At 39.8% G+C, this 19,465-nt stretch overlaps 1 protein-coding gene and 2 pseudogenes across 2 annotated transcripts in view; 2 read left to right on the forward strand and 1 right to left on the reverse strand.

Moving 5' to 3' along the window:
• The window catches only part of TESK2 (testis-specific kinase 2), a 138,880-nt gene that overhangs the window by 40,985 nt on the left and 78,430 nt on the right, over window positions 1-19,465 (reverse strand). Inside the window, exon 4 of the mRNA XM_018043579.1 lies at window positions 44-92. Within this exon, the coding sequence (XP_017899068.1) occupies window positions 44-92 (49 nt within the window). The remainder of the gene's footprint in view (window positions 1-43; window positions 93-19,465) is intronic.
• Window positions 4,031-5,263, forward strand: LOC108634248 (annotated as a pseudogene). The gene has a single exon (XR_001917526.1). The product of XR_001917526.1 is annotated as a D-tyrosyl-tRNA(Tyr) deacylase 1 pseudogene (transcript).
• Window positions 8,254-15,277, forward strand: LOC102174086 (annotated as a pseudogene).

The raw sequence follows: 19,465 nt of genomic DNA on the forward strand, positions 1-19,465 counted from the left end.
CTAAGGCAAAGAAGTCACTTCAACATGCGTATTGGAGTCTTACCTCTGTGAGTGCATGCAACTGTCCTTGATGTACACACACACCCATGAACCTACAAAATAAACAGATTTTTTTTAAACAAATGAAAAGGACATGAACTTAACTAGTGTAGTTTTGCATGCATTAGAGACAGTCCAACACCTATAAAGTCTACTGTCCTGAATAACACTGTAGCTTCTCAAATTTTAATACCACTCTTGTAAATTCTAAGTTTATCATGAAATATCTGGCTATGGCAAGACCCAGAGGTAAAAAGCACTGGTGGAAGAGGGAGGTGAGCAAGCCTTTAAAAACAGCATGGTATAATGAGACAAGCACCAAGCTGGAACCAAGGAAACTTGATACTGGTTTAGCTTGGCCATTATCTGTTTACATGCTCACACACACAAAAAGGTCACTAACCCTATGGTTTCCTCAGTTTGCTCATCTAGGAAGTAAGTAGGTTGAACTACCCAATATGAAGGTCTGTAATTTACAATCAATGAACTGGGGTTGGGAATACCCACATTAACTAGAGGACAGAGAGCTAACTTCCTTAACATAAAAAGAACTCTTCTAAATATGTAACTTTAAAAAGAACCCAACAGAAAAATAAGCAAAAAGCATGTACATTAAAAAAAAAAATACAAAGAAAACTAAGAATAAAGGGCTAATCATATAAAAATGCGCTCTCTCTCATAATGAGAGAAATGTATACTAAAACAAGGAGCTATTACTTTTTAAATCTATCAATGAATGAACATTAAGAATGATAATGATTGGGAGAATTTCTCAAGATGGATCCAGTGGTTAGGACTCTGCTCTCACTGCAGAGGGTGCAGGTGCAATCCTTGGTTAGAGAACTAGGATGTTGCTTAGGAACGCAAGCCCAACAGGGCAGCACCCCCCAACCCCCAGAAAAGAGTGATAATGCTCAGTGTTGTCCAGAAGGGAAGGAAACAAGAATAGGAAATACTGCTGAGTTCTCAGTACAACTTTTTCAAAGGGTAATTAATTGATCATCCTGGCAAAAATTTTCATTACTCCAACAATCCACTTCTAGAAATTTATCTTACAAGTATAATCAATTTGGGTGAGCAAAAATTCACATAAAAGGACATCTACTTCACCAGTGTATGTGAATCTAAATACCCATCATATAAAAGACTTGTTAAATATTTACAGTATAATTCATACATTAGAATACTATACAGGCATTAAAAAAGAATGAAGTACTCCTTACGCATTGACATGACAATATACACAAAATATACTGCTAAATGAAAATGTCAAGCTTTAAAATACCATTTGTGTAAAAAAAATTTTATACATTAATAGAAAGTATCTAGAAGCATTAATAATAAATGGTACTGAGGGGGTAAAGGGTGATTTTTATTTTTTAGTGCACAACTTATGTTATATTTGAAGTTTCTTCAAACATCAGTTTAAATTTTTAGGTAAAAATAATTTTTAAACAAAAATCACAAATCAATTATTATGACTGATGATAATCATTAAGTGACAGAAGATAAATGATATAAAGCCAGTGACACTCAGGGCTTAGGTTGTCAAGAAAAGTCTCATTAACAATACCCACAAGGCCCAAGTAAGTTCTAGTTTAGAAGAGAAAAGAAAAGGGAAGAGATTGACTAAAGTGATAGTGAAGGCATAGCGGTGACTGTGCTCGAAAGGACCATAAAGCTCTATGAAGGCAGAGTCCAGGTCATAGCACCTAACAGTGCCTAGCAAATAGTTTGCTTACTCAGTGAATAATTGCTGAGTGAAAAGGAACTGAGTGGGGGAGAAGGCCAGCTGTCACATCACAGCGGTTTTAAAGACATGCTGCTCTAACCAAAATTACTAGTGTGAAAATTTCACAGTTTCTCCAAGAGGTGTTATCTAGACCACTGGTTTTCTCTAAGGGCATCCAGAGACACGATGGGGACTTGAGAAAGGAAAAAAACCCAAGGAAATATTTAGGTAGTACTGAAAATAAGATGCAGGTTTCAATGACAGGCTAAAACTTACCTCTTGGGAATAAAGAGGCTTAGGAATAAAAAGGAAGTGAGAGTAGTTAAAAGAGGTCTGGAAAAAAAAAATAAAAGAGGTCCTGGATTTCCCTGGTGGTACAGTGGATAAGAATCCACCTGCCAATGCAGAGGACATGGGCGGGATCCCTGATCCAGGAAGATTCCACATGCCATGTGCCACAACTACTGAAGCCCACACATTTTAGTACCCACGAGGCCCAACTACTGAGCCCTCATGCTGCAAGACTGAAGTCCAGCACACCTAGAACTCGTGCTCTGCAACAAGAGAAACCACCACAATGAGAAGTTTGCACACCACAACCAAGAGTAGCCCCTGTTTGCTGCAACTAGAGAAAGTCCACACAGCGATGAAGCCCTAGGACAGCCAAAAATAATTTAAAAAATTAAAAGTACAGAAAGAAGATAATTGACAATCTAGATATCGATTTAAAAAAGAGCTGTGAAGTTAGAAGGTGTAGGTTCAAATCTCATCTCTACTTGTTACTAGGCAAGCATTAGTTTCCCTCTTATAGGATAATAGTGTCCACAATGTAAGGTTGTTGGAAAGACTAAATGAAACAACTTTATTCACCAGTCAGTTTCTTTACTGTGAAACTCACTACCTAATATGGAAGAGAATGAGGTGAGGAATGTAGACAGGTAAAAGTTTAAAGAATAATTAACATAAGTAACACAGAGTGCTGGAAGACTGAATCTGAATGCTGAATGTTTCTGGGCAGCATGGCATAGTGTCTTTGCAGATAAACAGCATCCGATAGCTTCAGTTTAACATCAGAAACCAGTTGGGTAAAAGAGAGGAAGCTGTACTAGAACAAAGGAAATCCGGGCAAGATAAATGAGAAAACAATCAATCTGGGGGAGCTGAAGTTTTAGAGGTATCTTTTTTTCCCCTTATTAAAGACACTATTTTTTTTTTGGTAATAATGTTTTTATTGAAGGACAGTTGATTACAATATTATATTCACTTCAGGTGTACAGCAAAGTGATTCAGTTATATATATATTCTTTTTCAGATTCTTTTCCCTTAGAGGTTATTACAATATATTGAGTATAGTTCCATAGCTATATAGTAGGTCCTTCTTGGTTATCTATTTGATATATAGCAGCATGTATCAGAGAAGGCAATGGCACCCCACTCCAGTACTCTTGCCTGGAAAATCCCATGAATGGAGGAGCCTGGTAGGCTGCAGTCCATGGGGTCGCTAGGAGTCGGACACGACTGAGTGACTTCACTTTTACTTTTCACTTTCCTGCATTGGAGAAGGAAATGGCAACCCACTCCAGTATTCTTGCCTGGAGAATTCCAGGGACGGGGGAGCCTGGTGGGCTACCGTCTATGGGGTCGCAGAGTCGGACACGACTGAAGCGACTTAGCAGCAGCTTCAGCAGCAGCAGCATGTATAAGTTAAATCCAAACTCCTAATTTATCCCCTTCCCACCTTTCTCTTTTGGTAATGATAAGATTGTTTTCTATGTCTGAGGGTCTATTTCTATTAAGTGTCATATGTGTGTGTGTGTGTGTGTATGCACATATATATCCTTTTTCAGATTCTCTTCCATTATAGGTTATGACAAGATACTGAACATAGTTCCCAGTACTATACAGTGGCTCCTTAAATTACCTATTTTGTGTATAGTAGTGGGTATCTGTTAATTCCAAACTCCTAATTTATCTCCCACTTTCCCTTTTGGCAACCATAGATTGGTTTTCTATGTCTGTGAGTCCATTTCTATTTTATAGATAAGTTCATTTTGTATTTTTTAAGAGTCCACATATAAGTAATATCATATGATATTTGCCTTTGTCTGACTTACTTCACTTAGTATGATAATATCTAGGTCCATTCATGTTACTGAAAATGGCATTATTTAATTCCTTTTATGGCTGAGTAATATTCCATTGTGTGTATATATCACATCTTCTTTACTGTAGAGGTATCTTTTAAAAAGGTCAGTGTTAGCGCCGCCCGCGGAGTCCCCGAGGCCGGAAGCCGCCCGGCGCGGCCCCGCTCGCCGCAGCCGCCGCCATGAAGGCCGTGGTGCAGCGCGTCACCCGGGCCAGCGTCACAGTTGGAGGAGAGCAGATAAGCGCCATTGGACGGGGCATCTGCGTGTTGCTGGGTATTTCCTTGGAAGATACGCAGAAGGAACTGGAGCACATGGTCCGGAAGATCTTAAACCTGCGTGTGTTTGAGGATGAAGGTGGGAAACACTGGTCGAAGAGCGTGATGGACAAGCAGTACGAGGTGCTGTGCGTCAGCCAGTTCACCCTGCAGTGTGTCCTCAAGGGGAACAAGCCTGACTTCCACCTGGCCATGCCTGCAGAACAGGCTGAGTCCTTCTACCAGGGCTTCCTGGAGCAGCTGCGCAAGGCCTACAGGCCGGAGCTCATCAAAGATGGCAAGTTCGGTGCCTACATGCAAGTTCACATTCAGAACGACGGGCCTGTCACCATAGAACTGGAGTCTCCAGCCCCTGGTGCTGCTGCCTCTGACCCGAAGCAGCTATCAAAGCTTGAAAAGCAGCAGCAGAGGAAAGAAAAAACCAGAGCCAAAGGGCCTTCTGAGTCAAGCAAAGAGAGAAGCGCTCCCCGCAAGGAAGACCGCAGCGCCACCAGTGGGGCCGAGGGGGATGTGTCCTCGGAGCGGGAGCCGTAGGTGGGCTGGACGCAGTGCATTATCATTGGGCAGAACTGGATCCTGAAAAATTCATGAAAGATGCTAGGCACCTATACTACTTTAAAGACTTGGACCTGAATCCTGAAAAGGAAGATGGAAATAAGAAACTGGGAACCTACAAAAACACACACAAAAAACCCACCAAAGGAACGTTACCATTTTTTGTTGCTGCTGTGGCTTAATAGAGGAGATGGGTGCTGCCAGGGTGGGGAAGATGCCCCATGCACAGGGCAGCAAGGAACACACCCAAGGGTCCCCTCAGGAAGGCCACGTTGGTTCCTCTTGATTCTCGGCTTGCTTTTGGAACAGGCTGGCCCAACATCACTTGTCATCGAGTCCTCCTTTCACCCTGTGGTGTATTTCTGAGTGTCCATGATGGGTCCCAAATGCGGTCACACTGTCCATGTTTTTCCCAACACTGGCTAGGCCAGGGCTCATGTTAGGATGTAAAGAGAACAGTCGTCCATGATAATACATTATGTGAGACCTTTGCATCTTATAAATTTTCTCTTTTTTTCTAAAAAGAAATAAACTCCAAAGCTCAACAACAACAAAAAAAAAGGTCAGTGTTCTTTAAGTGTTTGTACAGTTCCTCAGTCACCAGAATTATGAGAGTCAGTATTCTATTCATTTATTTAACACCTATTTGTTGAGTGGTCACTATGTGTAAGACATTAGGGACAGAACAGTGAATAAAACAAAGTCCCTGCTCTCAAAGCAGTTTCATTCCAGGGATCATTCTATTGGAAAGCAATTGTAATAAAAAGTTAAATGGGTGTTTTGCAGAATGCAGTTAAATTGTTGTGCATAAATAGCTGTATCTAGTGAACCTCTTACAGGAAGGATGCTTCCCTGAGATTACATGGTATTTCTGCCTAAGGATGATTCTATTCTCATTATCCCACCATAGCAAAAAGAGGTAAATAATACACAATGTGCTTTTTTACAATTATACAATAAGCTTTTATTACAAAAATTTTATTACAATATTACAATAAGTAATATATAAAAGGTTCACTACAGCTTTCTAAACTATAAAGGGTACTAGCAGGGGTTAATAACTAAGGCCTACTACATGTTTTTATAAAAATTTTATCGGAACATAAGCAGCAGCAGCAGCAACCATGGTATTTTCTGGGGCTGCTTTTGTGCTACAACAGCAGACTTTTATAGTTGTGACAGAGACTGTATGGCTTGCAAATACTGAAACATTTACTATCTCGTCCTTTACCAAAACAGTTTGCTCATACTACTTTAAAAGACTGTTAGGAAGATAAAATGGGATATTTCAGGTACAATATCTACCCTGTAATCAAATAAAGGTTAAATGTTTTTTATTATTATTAACAATTCTAAATTATACCATCTCTTATATGACTATTAGAGTTACCTTTTCAAAACCTGAACTATGTAATTTCCTTCTTTATAAACCTTCAATGGCTCCCTTCTGCCTATAGAATAAAGTCAAAATTCCTTACCACAGCATTTGAAACTTTCCATGATGTGTTCCAGCTTATCTTTGGAAGCTCACACTTTCCCATGAGCCTTACTCTTCACCCATTTCTCCCTTTCTTCTGCTTCTATTCTACAAATATATTTAAATTTACTCATCTTAAAAAATGCTTCCCTTGCCCCCTCTCTAGTGGTTCAACAGTAAAGAATCTGCCTGCAATGTAGGACATGTGGAGGTGTGGAGCTCTGTGGGTTTGATCCTTGGATCAGGAAGATCTCCTGGAGGAGGAAATAAATTTCTAATGGCACGCCAGTATTCTTGCCCGGAAAATCTCATGGACAGAGGAGCCTGGTGGGCTACAGTCCATGGGGTTGCAAAAGAGTCGGACAGGACTGAGTGACCAAAACAACAACAAAAACAAAGCCCCCGCCCTAAAATATGATCCTAAGTCATTCTTTGCATTTGTACCCAACCTTTACGAGCAGGTTACATACACTATATGGCTTCCCTAGTGGTTAAGACAGTAAAGAATCTGCCTGCAATGAAGGAGACAGGGGTTCAATCCCTAGGTTGGGAAGATCCCCTGGAGGAGAAAATGGCAACCCACTCCAGTATTCTTGCCTGGAGAATTCCACGGACAGAGAAGCCTGGCGGGTGACAGTCCATGTGGTTGCAAAGAGTCAAGTCGGACACAACTGGGTGACTTAACAGTTTCACTTTACATACGTATCTTTACACTATCTGGCTTCCCTGGTAGCTCAGCTGGTAAAAAATTTGCCTGCAACGCAAGAGACCCTGGTTTGATTCCTGGGTCAGGAAGACCTGCTGGAGAAGGGATAGGCTACCCACTCCTATATTCTTGGGCTTCCCTGGTGGCTCAGCTGGTAAAGAATCTGCCTGCAATGCAGGAGACCTGGGTTCAATCCCTGCATTGGGAAGCTCCCCTGGAGATCTTCATGGCTACAAGTCCATGAGGACAAGACTAAGTGACTAACACTTTTACTTTACATACACTATCTACATATCTTTAACCTTCCTTTGTTCCTAGACTCATTAAACCTGCCTTCTGCCCACATAACTCTTTTTGAAACTTTCCTTACTGTGGAAGATTCAGAGTTTTATTTGTCTCTGCATTTCTAGTAACTAGTATAGTATCTTACACACAGTAAGCAAGATCTCAGTAAAGATTTGTTGAAGGGCATGAATGATTTTTATGACCTAGAAACTTAACTTCAAGCTCCTCCTTGAGCTGGAAGACTTCATTTACTTACAGAAAATTATCCTTCTAGGATCAGCTAAAATTTCATTTTCTCTGCAATCATCTTTAGGATGCCTTCAGTTAACATTAGTACTCTCTCTCTTTCTTCCTGGCTCCAAGCAGTGCTAACATCCTTCTTTGCAAGATTGCTCATTAGCATAAGTCAAGAGGTCCAAGGTCTGGAGTCTGCTTGGATTTGAATCCTGGCTCTGCTTACTGATGACCTCTCTGTATTTCAGGTTTTTTCCACATGCAAAATGGAAATGTTGGTATTATCTAATCTATATGGTTATTGTGCTGATTAAAATAACTTGAGCTCTTAGAACATAATATGCACTAGAGAATGTTAGCTATTCTTCTTTTTAACCTTTCTGACTTCTCCAGATTGGATATAAGGAAGGCTTTTAAGAGTACAGAACTCATCTAATTTATTTCTATATACATACAATGCTTTGCACATAAGACGCTAAACAAGTATTTCTTGAATGAAAAGGCAATAATCACCAAATTAGTTTCACAACGTAAACTCATTTTATAAGAAAGAACATTTAGAGGCAGGTACAAGGCTAGAAAACCAAGAGGTATTTATTTTATTTCATCAAATATTTGTATAGAAAGGAGGCAATAGGATTCTATTAGCAAAACAATGGCTACATTCTAAAGTTAAGAGTCGTCTAGAAACTGAAAGTACTTGGTTTGAGGGTGATTTACCCTTGCTTCCCATGCCCTCAGACCCACCATCACTATTACCACACCACCCACAGAGATGTCACAGAGGACACATTAAGGCAGGCATGGCTTCATATGACAGTCTTCCCCACCCCCTACTCACATCACCACATCATAGTGGTTTCGCACAATTCTACTTCTACGTGAAACTTTTCTGCTACACCTTCTCAACCTCATTTCCTTTCTACCACCACCACCACCGCATCGAAAATGGTATTAAAGAGCTGGCAAGCTGAAACAGGCATTAGCTTTCTATTGGAAGAAGAGCTTGAGCAGAGCTAATCATTTGAGTTGCTATAAAAAGCATATACTTTTAAAAGGGAAATATTACTCATCCTTAATAGGGAAGTGATTTACGCCTAAAAAGGCATTTAATATATCAACAGTAAGTTTCCACTGATATTTTTATTGCTACTTTAATCAAAATCTAAACTGTGGCCGAAGCTGAAAATCTTTCTTGGTAAGAGACAGGATCTTAAAAAAAATTACATTATGAATGATTCTAATTCTCCACTACCAACACCCAAAATCATGTAAGCTTAAATTATTTAGCTCAGAAAGGGGGCATTTTCTTAATGGATATGCTTGAGAGTGAGTGACAGATTACTCAAATTTGTTATTTTTAATTTCATATTACACACACATTTGCATTGTCTTTTACACCAGTGCTTCCTAAATTTTAATATGGAAACAGATCACCCAGAAGTTATATAAACTGCAGACTTTGATTCTATAAGTCAGGGGGGAACTGAAATTTTGAATTTCAGTAGCTGATCACTACTCTAAAGTTACTAAGACTATAACAGGAAACTCCCAACTCTGATACTACTGGTAAACTAGAGTTTGAAAGAAAGTTTCCTGTCTTTCCTGTAGAATGATTTACCATTCCCCATAAAGTATCATAACTACACTTTTCCATAACTTAGCTTTTTTCCTCAGACTGTTTCCAATGTTTAGAATGCCCCACCCTTCATTTCCACAGAGTTATATTCTGCCCCAAAGCTCATTTCCTTTCCCCAAAACAAATCTGGCTCTAAGTAGAAGTATTTCTGAACTAGCATGCTTCTGAATTACCAAGGCACTCCATCTACACCACACTGCCACATCATCATAATTTCCTACCTTTAACTTTTATAATATGCCTTATATTTCCCTTAGGAGACCATAAGCTTCTTAAAGCATTCTCTTGAGTGGCATATGATAGTATATAAACACTTGCTGGATAATTTAAAACACAACTCTGATATCTCTGAGTGCCAGTTATGTGCCAGGCACCGGTAACGATCATAACAATTATAAGAACTAACTCAAAGAGTGCTTACTATCTAGGCACTGTTCTAAGCACTTTATGTTATATTCATTTAATCCTCATAATAACCCAAAGAAGTAATACTTTTATTAACCTGATCACATTGATGAAGAAACTGAGGCTCAGAGAAATTAAGTAACTTGTCCAAAGTCACACAGCTAATAAGTGGCAGAGTCAGGAGTCAAATCTAAACAGTGGGTTCCAAAGTCTGTGGTTTTGTTGTTTTTGTGGGTTATTTTGGCCGGGGGCAGGGGGCAGGTGTGTACCATGTGGCTTGAGAGATCTTAGTTTTCCCTACCAGGGATCGAATCCAGGGCCCCTGAAGTACAAGCATAGTCCTAACCCCTGGACCACCAGGGAATTCCCAAAGTCTGTGCTCTTAATCATGATGTTATAATACCTCTCCGTATAGTTATAAAGAGGATATAAAAATGAGTAAGACACAACCTGTTCACTTAAGAAGCTACTGGCTACTCAAAAAAATTGTTGTGGCAGCTCAGAGCTCCTGATTTAAGTCCAAACTCCTTAGCATGTTATTCAACAGTCTGAATGATCTGACCCAAACCTCTCTTTCTTTATTACATCCATCTGCATTCTCTATGTTTTACTGTAGTTATATAACCAGCTTCTCCTAAATATGTCCTTCCACTTCCGTTTTGTTGCTGGAATAAGCCCATCTTTCTCATCAAAATTAATCTTTCTCTTCCCTATACACTCAAATTACTCCATTTAAACTTCTACTGTAACACTAACCAGGCTTGCCTTCTACATGTTTTAGCTATCTCCATCTTTTCCACTCAATTAGAGGATTCTTGAGGGCAGAGATGGAAGAGTATGGAAGAGACGGTTACTTGTTAACTTCCCTTTTCCTCTTGAAGTAGGCTACATTTCCCAGATGGTTAAGATCATAACACTGAGTTCTGGCCAGTGGTACAGGGATAGAAGTGATTATATCATTTTCAGGCCTGTCCCATTAAAAACCTCAACATCATCCTCCATATTTTCTTCCTTCATCTGCCAGCAGATGCACAGGATCCAATAGAGGAATCTGAGGTCCTGTCCTAGGTCAAAAGGAGCCCCCTTTAACCTCCACTCAACATGCACTGGATTAGAATATGAGTAAGAAACAGCTTTTAAGCCAATAAGATATTAAGTTGGCCCATCTGGACTAAATACACCTTATAGTTTTGTTTCTCTATATATACCCAAAACACTGCCTTGTTCATAATTAGCGTTCAGTAAATATTTAGAGTTCAATTAAAAGTTAAAATTCTTATTGCAGGGCAGAACCTTTCAAGATTCTACTATTAGCCAGCAGTCTTCAAAACTGGGGGTATGAGAGAGATTATTCATTGAAGTATGGGAAGAAAATTGAAATTTTTACTTTTTTTATACAAAAAAAGAGAAATGTTTACTAATATTTAACATGGGCTGATAGTAGCACCTGGGATGGGCTAAAAAATGTTTTCCTAATGGGATTCTACGGTAGACAGAAGATATCCAAAGATGTTCATGTCCTAATCCCTAGAACCTGTGACTATGTTAGATGGTAAGTAGAATAAATTTTAAAAACTGCAGATGGAATTGACGCTGCTAATCAGTTGACTTTAAATTAGGGAGATTATCCTGGATTAGCAAAGTGGGTGCAGCGTAACCACAAAAGGTCTTCAAAGGTGGAAACAGGGAGGCATAAAAGTCAATATCAGAGGGCTATAATATGAAAAAGACTCAACGGGTCACTGCAGGCTTTGACGACAGAAGGGGACTACAAACTAAGGAATGCAAAACAGTCACTAGAAGTTGAAAAAAGTAAGAAAATAGATTCTCCCCTAGAGCCTTCAGAAAGAAATACAGCCCTCCTTGAATTTAGCCCAGTAAGATCTGTAAGATAATAATTTTCTGTTATTTTAAGCCATTAGGTTTGTGGCAATTTGCTACAGCGGTCCTAGAAAACTATCAGAAAAATCTAAGGGTCACCTATTTTATGTTATAATGTTCACAGATCTAAGATAGACTTTTGGCTTTGACTCTTTGTTAAGAAGCATAAGGAAAATAATAACGTTATTTTCCTTAGTGGCATTTACATCTAGTAGGTCAAATATTTATTGAACTCACAGTCATGTATAAAGCTCAGAGTTAAACATTAAAGTTCAAATGTTATCCCTTCTCAAAAGTTTATTACCTAAATAAAAGAATAAGGGAGAGGTATGGTAAGTCTAAAACACATCTATCCTTCTTCTAAAAAACAAAACAAAACAAAATACTGACATTACTGTTTTGACTGGGACCTCTTCAATTCTGCATAACAGGACCTAGGAAGAGAAATGCAGCCACTGCATCAAAGCTGTCAAGAAAATTACTCTGTACTGCTCACCTACAATATACCTGGAAACTGTGCTAGGTGTTTTATAGGTACTACCTGATATGAAATTACCCCTATTTTATCATCTAGGAAAATAAGATTCAGAGTATTTAAGTGACTTGAGAAAGACTAGAGGAGGTACTGGAAATTGGATCCATTTGGCTCAAAAGCCTATGTTTTGTTCTGTGATAATCAGTATGTATGAAAAAGGCCAGTACATCAAGAATAATTTTATTTTTTATTCATAAAAAAGAACTATCTATCTGCAAACCAATGAATATCTGACTAGTTTGCTTTACAAGCCCTTCTACTGCCAACTTTGAGCAGTAAAAATAGCACTCTTATTATAAAAGTTTTTCTGACCTGTACTGGTCTTTCCGGAAAAATGTCTGACTCCAAAGTTTGGTAAAAACAATTAAGAGGCCTGAAATAAACCTATAGCAAAATATTAGAATGTGGGCATTTTTTTAAATAATAATATGCTTTCTAAAAGGTCTGCATTTGAAACTTACTTAGATTTAAACCAAAGTTTTTCCAGAAGTTTGAATATATTTTTATCTTATTTCCTCACATAATTTTGGAAGGCAAGGCCCTGAAACATACTCCATGAGATTCCACTAAGCTGTAATGTGTGGCACTAAAAGGAACTGCTTTGCATTTTACTCCCAAATAAAGCAAAGATACCAACACTCTCTCTTGGACTAGAAAAAATTACCAATAACCAAAAAGGAGAAGAGACGGAAATGGCTCAAATCTTAAGTCCCAAAAGAGCTATGAATCCAGACCCATAAAAAAAGGAGTAATATCCTTAGGTAATTAAGGCTTGCTGGAGTTCAAACGTGTTTTAGAGGTATTACATCATGGAAAACTGGTTGTACTGGGTCCTAGATATGAAAACTCATAAGGAAAACTCAGCTGAACTGACATTAACCACCAGAGCTCACATCAGGTGACACTGAGCAGAGCTGGTTCAGTCTGGTTTTCTCTTTTCTGCCCATAGCTTTTATAGTCCAATTTTCTGCTAAAGGCAGAATAAATATGCCTCAGCCATCACTAGATTATGTCAATAGCACTACATATAATAACAAAAGGACGAATCAAGTTCATGTTCAAATTTTACTTTTTCTTAGTAAAACAATACAAATATCTAAAAAGTTAAAATGAGATCTGCTTGTTTATAAATATTATACCAGTATAATAAATATAAAATCCTAGATTTCTGGGAGAAAAATATCCTCTATCTTCAAAAACAATTGAAAATAAAATGAGACTAAGAATGAATTCATTCTGTATTTTATTTCATAGAAAATTTTAAACCAGATTGCTCAAAACAGCCATGCAAGCAGCAAAATACCAAGTCTCCCAACAAAGGCAGAGCTATTAATAAATATATGGGCAGTGACTTCAAAATGTCCCCAACATGCTTTCTGTTTGTAAACCCAGGAAGTTCAGAAGAGAACTAAAATCCACAAACCCAAGTATATAGATTGTCTCCCCAAGCACTGAAAAAGCTTCTTCCTCCTTCCCAAAATCATCTTTTAGCCTACAATTACTCATAAACTCACACCAAAATAGCAAAATATAAACACAAACTTCAATTTATGTGAACATACTTGTGAAACTATACTCTCCCAATGATTTATTTCTTCCCCAATTCAATCCAACAAGCATGTATCAAGAAATACTATGTGCAAATACTTGTATTCTCCATTGATAAACAGAACACTTAATTTTCTTTTTCACTGCCTGTCACATATATATAAGCACAGTGCCAGGCAATAAGGATCAAGTAAGGTCTGTCTAGTCAAGGCTATGGTTTTTCCACTGGTCAGGTATGGATGTGAGAGTTGGACTGTAAAGAAAGCTGAGCACCAAAGAATTGATGCTTTTGAAGTGTGGTGTTGGAGAAGACTCTTGAGAGTCCCTTGGACTGCAAGGAGATCCAACCAGTCCATCCTAAAGGAGATCAGTCCTGGGTGTTCATTGGAAGGACTGATGTTGAAGCTGAAACTCCAATACTTTGGCCACCTCATGCGAAGAGCTGACTCATTGGAAAAGACTCTGATACTGGGAGGGATTGGGGGCAGGAGGAGAAGGGGACGACAGAGGATGAGATGGCTGGATGGCATCACCAACTTGATGGACATGTGTTTGAGTGAACTCCGGGAGTTGGTGATGGACAGGGAGGCCTGGTGTGCTGCGATTCATAGGGTCGCAAAGAGTCGGACACGACTGAGCAACTGAACTGAACTGAGGGGCCATAGAAATAAACATAAATAAATCCTTCTTTAAGGCGCTCACAGACAAATAATGATAATAGTAGATGACATTTACTGAGCACTTATGTGTCAGACACTGTTCTAAATATTTTACAGGATTTACCTCATTTAATCTTTATGAAGATATTATGTAGTAGGTACTATTACTCTCTCCATTTTACAGACATGAAGACTAATTAAATGGCAGTCAGAAGTAGATCCTTAATCTTTTTTTTTTTTGCTTAACAAGTTATCTATTTATTGTTGTTTGAATCCTTAACTCTTAAGCTTTATGCTATACAGCCTCAATATATAATGCTTCAGATGATTATAACAGCAACAATAATAAAAATATAACAGTTAAGATTTAGTCCCTTGCATTGTGATGTTGTTTGTAGACATTATTTCATTTAATCATCTCCATAAAAGCAAGCAGGACCCTGGGCACACAAGCCTTTCAAACAGTTGCTAATCTGGGAAAGGAGGGGATGCTGAGACAAGGAAGGAGCAGTCAGGAAACAAAGGCTAGTGTTGCTGTCCAACCTCTTGGCGGCTGCAGCTCTTCCAGCTGCCCCCCCAGCCGCTGCCCCCCCACAACAATAACAACTGTGTGGAAGGCGAACAGTCTCTGCCTCTGCCAGCCAGCCTCAACAGTTCCTGGGCGCAGCTCCCCAGGAATAGCAGCAATGGCAATGGTTATAACAATGGGGAAAATAGGGGGCTAGAACAGGTACCCTCCTCATCCTCTATCCACGATGGAGACATAGAGAAGATTCTTCTGGAAGCACAACATGAATTCAGAGTAGTTCAAGAGACAGTTCGCACTGCAACAACCCTTCCCCACCAGAAGAGGGGGAGATCGTGTTTGATGGGAAACACAGCAGCAAGGACGGTAGCTCTCAGTCAGAAGAAACTGCCAAAGAGAGAGATGTGGGTGCACTGAAGAAAATCGCAGACTGGGTGTCCAGCTGGTCTAGCAGACCTGAAAACATTTTGCCTGAGGAGTCCCACTCAGGCACCCTAAATATTCCATTTCCTTAAGCATGAGGAAAAGTGGGTCCATATTCATTCCATCTCTCTTCCTTTGCCACGTTATGGCTTTGGAGGTAGGCACCTACATTGGAAAACAACTCATCACGATTACTACCAGTACCTACTGAAGGAAAAGAGCCCCTGGGAAAGCGTGTGACTTGTGAAGTGTGTATTGTCAGTACTTTATTTGAACTTGAGACCATTTCGAGCATGACCCAACCTACACCCAAGTCAAATCCATTACACCTACACCTACACTCAAATCCATTATTTTATTCAAACTCGAGGCATCGAGTTTAACTAATCTCATTCTCTTTTTGACCTAAAAAACACTTAGGTGTTTCTTAACAAAGTTTACTGTTGTTGACCTTTATCATTTGTGATACAAATTTTACTCTTGCAAGATTATTTCCATCTTTCTTTTTAAATGAGACCAGGTTAGCAAGTGACATAAAAGCTTTGTTGTTTTTCAAGACAAAGGCCAGTTTGAATTTATAGTTATTAAAAAAGAAAATAAACAAAAGAGGACACAATAAAAAATATCCTGGGCAATAAAAAATTATTTTAAACCAGAAAAGAGAGAGAGAGGAACAAAGAGCAGTTTGGGGGCAGGGTCCTGGTTCCACGTGAAGAGATAAAACATAGTATCTTTGAGCCCTTCTACAGAATTAAAACCTCCAACAAGTGGAAGATGTTAGCATTCTTCATTCCAGAGGAGATCATAGTTTGATTAATCTCAGGAAGACCATGAGAAGACCACCTAAGGCCAGATAAAAGGACAAGCCCTGCACACACCTTGATCCTTATCAGCAACCCTGCCCTTGAACCATTGCTATAAATCTCACCAAATCTCCTGGATTGGGACACACAGTTTTTATCAGAGCATGAGCCTCCTGTGTCCCTCTTTGCCTGGCAAAGCAATAAAGCTATTCCTTTTTTCCCAAACTGTCTCCAAAATTTGATTCAGCACCACTGCACAGAGGCTGAATTTTTAAGAGCACCACCAACCTGGTACAGTAGTAATACTATTCTTTTCTACTTCACAGATGAGAAAACTGAGGTTATAAAGGTTATATAACTTACCTACGGTCCCCTAACTATTTAGTGATAAAATCATCCTGAACCTCTCCTCTAGATTCCAGACTTGTTTACCGAACTTGCTCCAAGAGGAGCAACCCCACGTCCAAGGAGAGGCAGCTGGGCGGGCACAGGAGGGCCAGCTGGGCAGGCACAGGAGGGCTGAGAGGAGCTACTCCACATTCAAGGTCGGGAGGGGTGGCCATGAGGAGATACCCCTCATCCAAGGTAAGGAGCACCGGCAGCACTTAGCTGGAGCAGCCATGCCCCACATCCAAAGTAAGAGAAACCCAAGTAGGTGTAGCCAGAGGGCATCAGAGGGCAGACACACTGAAACCATAATCATAGAAAACTAGCCAATCTGATCACACAGACCACAGCCTTGTCTAACTCAATGAAACTAAGCCATGCTCTGTAGGACCACCCAAGATGGGTGGGTCATGGTGGAGAGGTCTGACAGAATGTGGTCCACTGGAGAAGGGAATGGCAAACCACTTCAGTATTCTCGCCTTGAGAACCCCATGAACAGTAGGAAAAGGATAGGATACTGAAAGGGGAATTCCCCAGGTCAGTAGGGGAATATGCTACTGGAGACCAGTGGAGAAATAACTCCAGAAAGAATGAAGGGATGGAGCCAAAGCAAAAACAATACCCACTTGTGGATGAGACTAGTGACAGAACCAAGATCCGATGCTGAAAAGAGCAATATTGCATAGGAACTTGGAATGTCAGGTCCATGAATCAAGGCAAATTGGAAGTGGTCAAACAGGAGATGGCAAGAGTGAACATCGACATTCTAGGAATCAGCAAACTAAAATGGACTGGAATGGGTGAATTTAACTCAGATGACCATTATATCGACTACTGTGGGCAGGAATCCCTTAGAAGAAATGGAATAGCCATCAGGGTCAACAAAAGAGTCTGAAATGCAGGACTTGGATGCAATCTCAAAAACGACAGAATGATCTCTGATCGTTTCCAAGGCAAACCATTCAATATCACGGTAATCCAAGCCTATACCCCAACCAGTAATGCTGAAGAAGCTGAAGTTGAACAGTTCTATGCAGACCTACAAGACCTGCTAGAACTAACACCCCAAAAAGACGTCCTTTTCATTCTAGGGGACTGGAATGCAAAAGTAGGAAGTCAAGAAACATCTGGAGTAACAGGCAAATTTGGCCTTGGAGTACAGAATGAAGCAGGGCAAAGGCTAATAGAGTTTTCCCAAGAGAACGTACTGGTCATAGCAAACACCCTCTTCCAACAACACAAGAGAGGACTCTACACATGGATATCACCAGATGGTCAACACCGAAATCAGATTGATTATATTCTTTACAGCCAAAGATGGAGAAGCTCTATACAGTCAGCAAAAACAAGACCAGGAGCTGACTGTGGCTCAGACCATGAATTCCTTATTGCCTAATTCAGACTTAAATTGAAGAAAGTAGGGAAAACCACTAGACCATTCAGGTATGACCTAAATCAAATCCCTTAATCTTCTACTACAGTGGAAATGAGAAATAGATTGAAGGGACTAAATCTGATAGACAGAGTGCCTGATGAACTATGGATGGAGGTTCATGACATTGTCCAGGAGATAGGGATCAAGACCATCCCTATGGAAAAGAAATTTAAAAATGCAAAATGGCTGTCTGAGGAGGCCCTACAAGTAGCTGTGAAAAGAAGAAAAGTGAAAAGCATAGGAGAAAAGGAAAGATATAAGCATCTGAATGCAGAGTTTCAAAGAATAGCAAGGAGAGATAAGAAAGCCTTCCTCAGCAATCAATGCAAAGAAAGAGAGGAAAACAACAGAATGGGAAAGACTAGAGATCTCTTCAAGAACATTAGACATACTAAGGGAACATATCATGCAAAGATGGGCTCGATAAAGGACAGAAATGGTCTGGACCTAACAGAAGCAGAAGATATTAAGAGGTGGCAAAAATACACAGAGAACTGTACAAAAAAGATGTTCATGACCCAGATAATCACGATGGTGTGATCACTCACTTAGAGCCAGACATCCTGGAATGTGAAGTCAACTGGGCCTTAGAAAGCATCAATACGAACAAAGCTAGTGGAGGTGATGGAATTCCAGTTGAGCTATTTCAAATCCTGAAAGATGATGCTGTGAAAGTGCTGCACTCAATATGCCAGCAAATTTGGAAAACTCAGCAGTGGCCACAGGACTGGAAAAGGTCAGTTTTCATTCCAATCCCAAAGAAAGGCAATGCCAAAGAATGCTCAAACTACCGCACAATTGCACTCATCAAACACACTAGTAAAGTAATGCTCAAAATTCTCCAAGCCAGGCTCGGCAATACGTGAACCATGAACTTCCAGATGTTCAAGCTGGTTTTAGAAAAGATAGAGGAACCAGAGATCAAACTGCCAACATCTGCTGGATCATCGAAAAAAAAGAGAGTTCCAGAAAAACATCTATTTCTGCTTTATTGACTATGCCAAAGCCTTTGACTGTGTGGATCACAATAAACTGTGGAAAATTCTGAAAGAGATGGGAATACCAGACCACCTGACCTGCCTCTTGAGAAACCTATATGCAGGTCAGGAAGCAACAGTTAGAACTGGACATGGGACAACAGACTGGTTCCTAATAGGAAAAGGTATATGTCAAGGCTGTATATTGTCACCCTGCTTCTTTAACTTCTATGCAGAGGACATCATGAGAAATGCTGGGCTGGAGGAAGCACAAGCTGAAATCAAGATTGCCGGGAGAAATATCAATAACCTCAGATATGCAGATGACACCATCCTTATGGCAGAAAGTGAAGAACTAAAGAGCCTCTTGATGAAAGTGAAAGAGAGGGAAAAAGTTGGCTTAAAGCTCAGCATTCAGAAAACTAATATGGCATCTGGTCCCATCACTTCATGGCAAATAGATGGGGAAACAGTGGAAACAGTGTCAGACTTTATTTTGGGGGGCTCCAAAATCACTGCAGATGGTGATTGCAGCCATGAAATTAAAAGATGCTTACTCCTTGGAAGGAAAGTTATGATCAACCTAGATAGCATATTGAAAAGCAGAGACATTGCTTTGCCAACAAAGGTTCGTCTAATCAAGGCTATGGTTTTTCCAGTGGATGTGAGAGTTGGACTGTGAAGAAAGCTGAGTGCCAAAGAATTGGTTCTTTTGAACTGTGGTATTGGAGAAGACTCTTGAGTGTCCCTTGGACTGCAAGGAGATCCAACCAGTCCATTCTAAAGGAGATCAGTCC

This window comes from Capra hircus, chromosome 3 (genome assembly GCF_001704415.2).
Source record: "Capra hircus breed San Clemente chromosome 3, ASM170441v1, whole genome shotgun sequence".
Taxonomy (NCBI): domain Eukaryota; kingdom Metazoa; phylum Chordata; class Mammalia; order Artiodactyla; family Bovidae; genus Capra; species Capra hircus.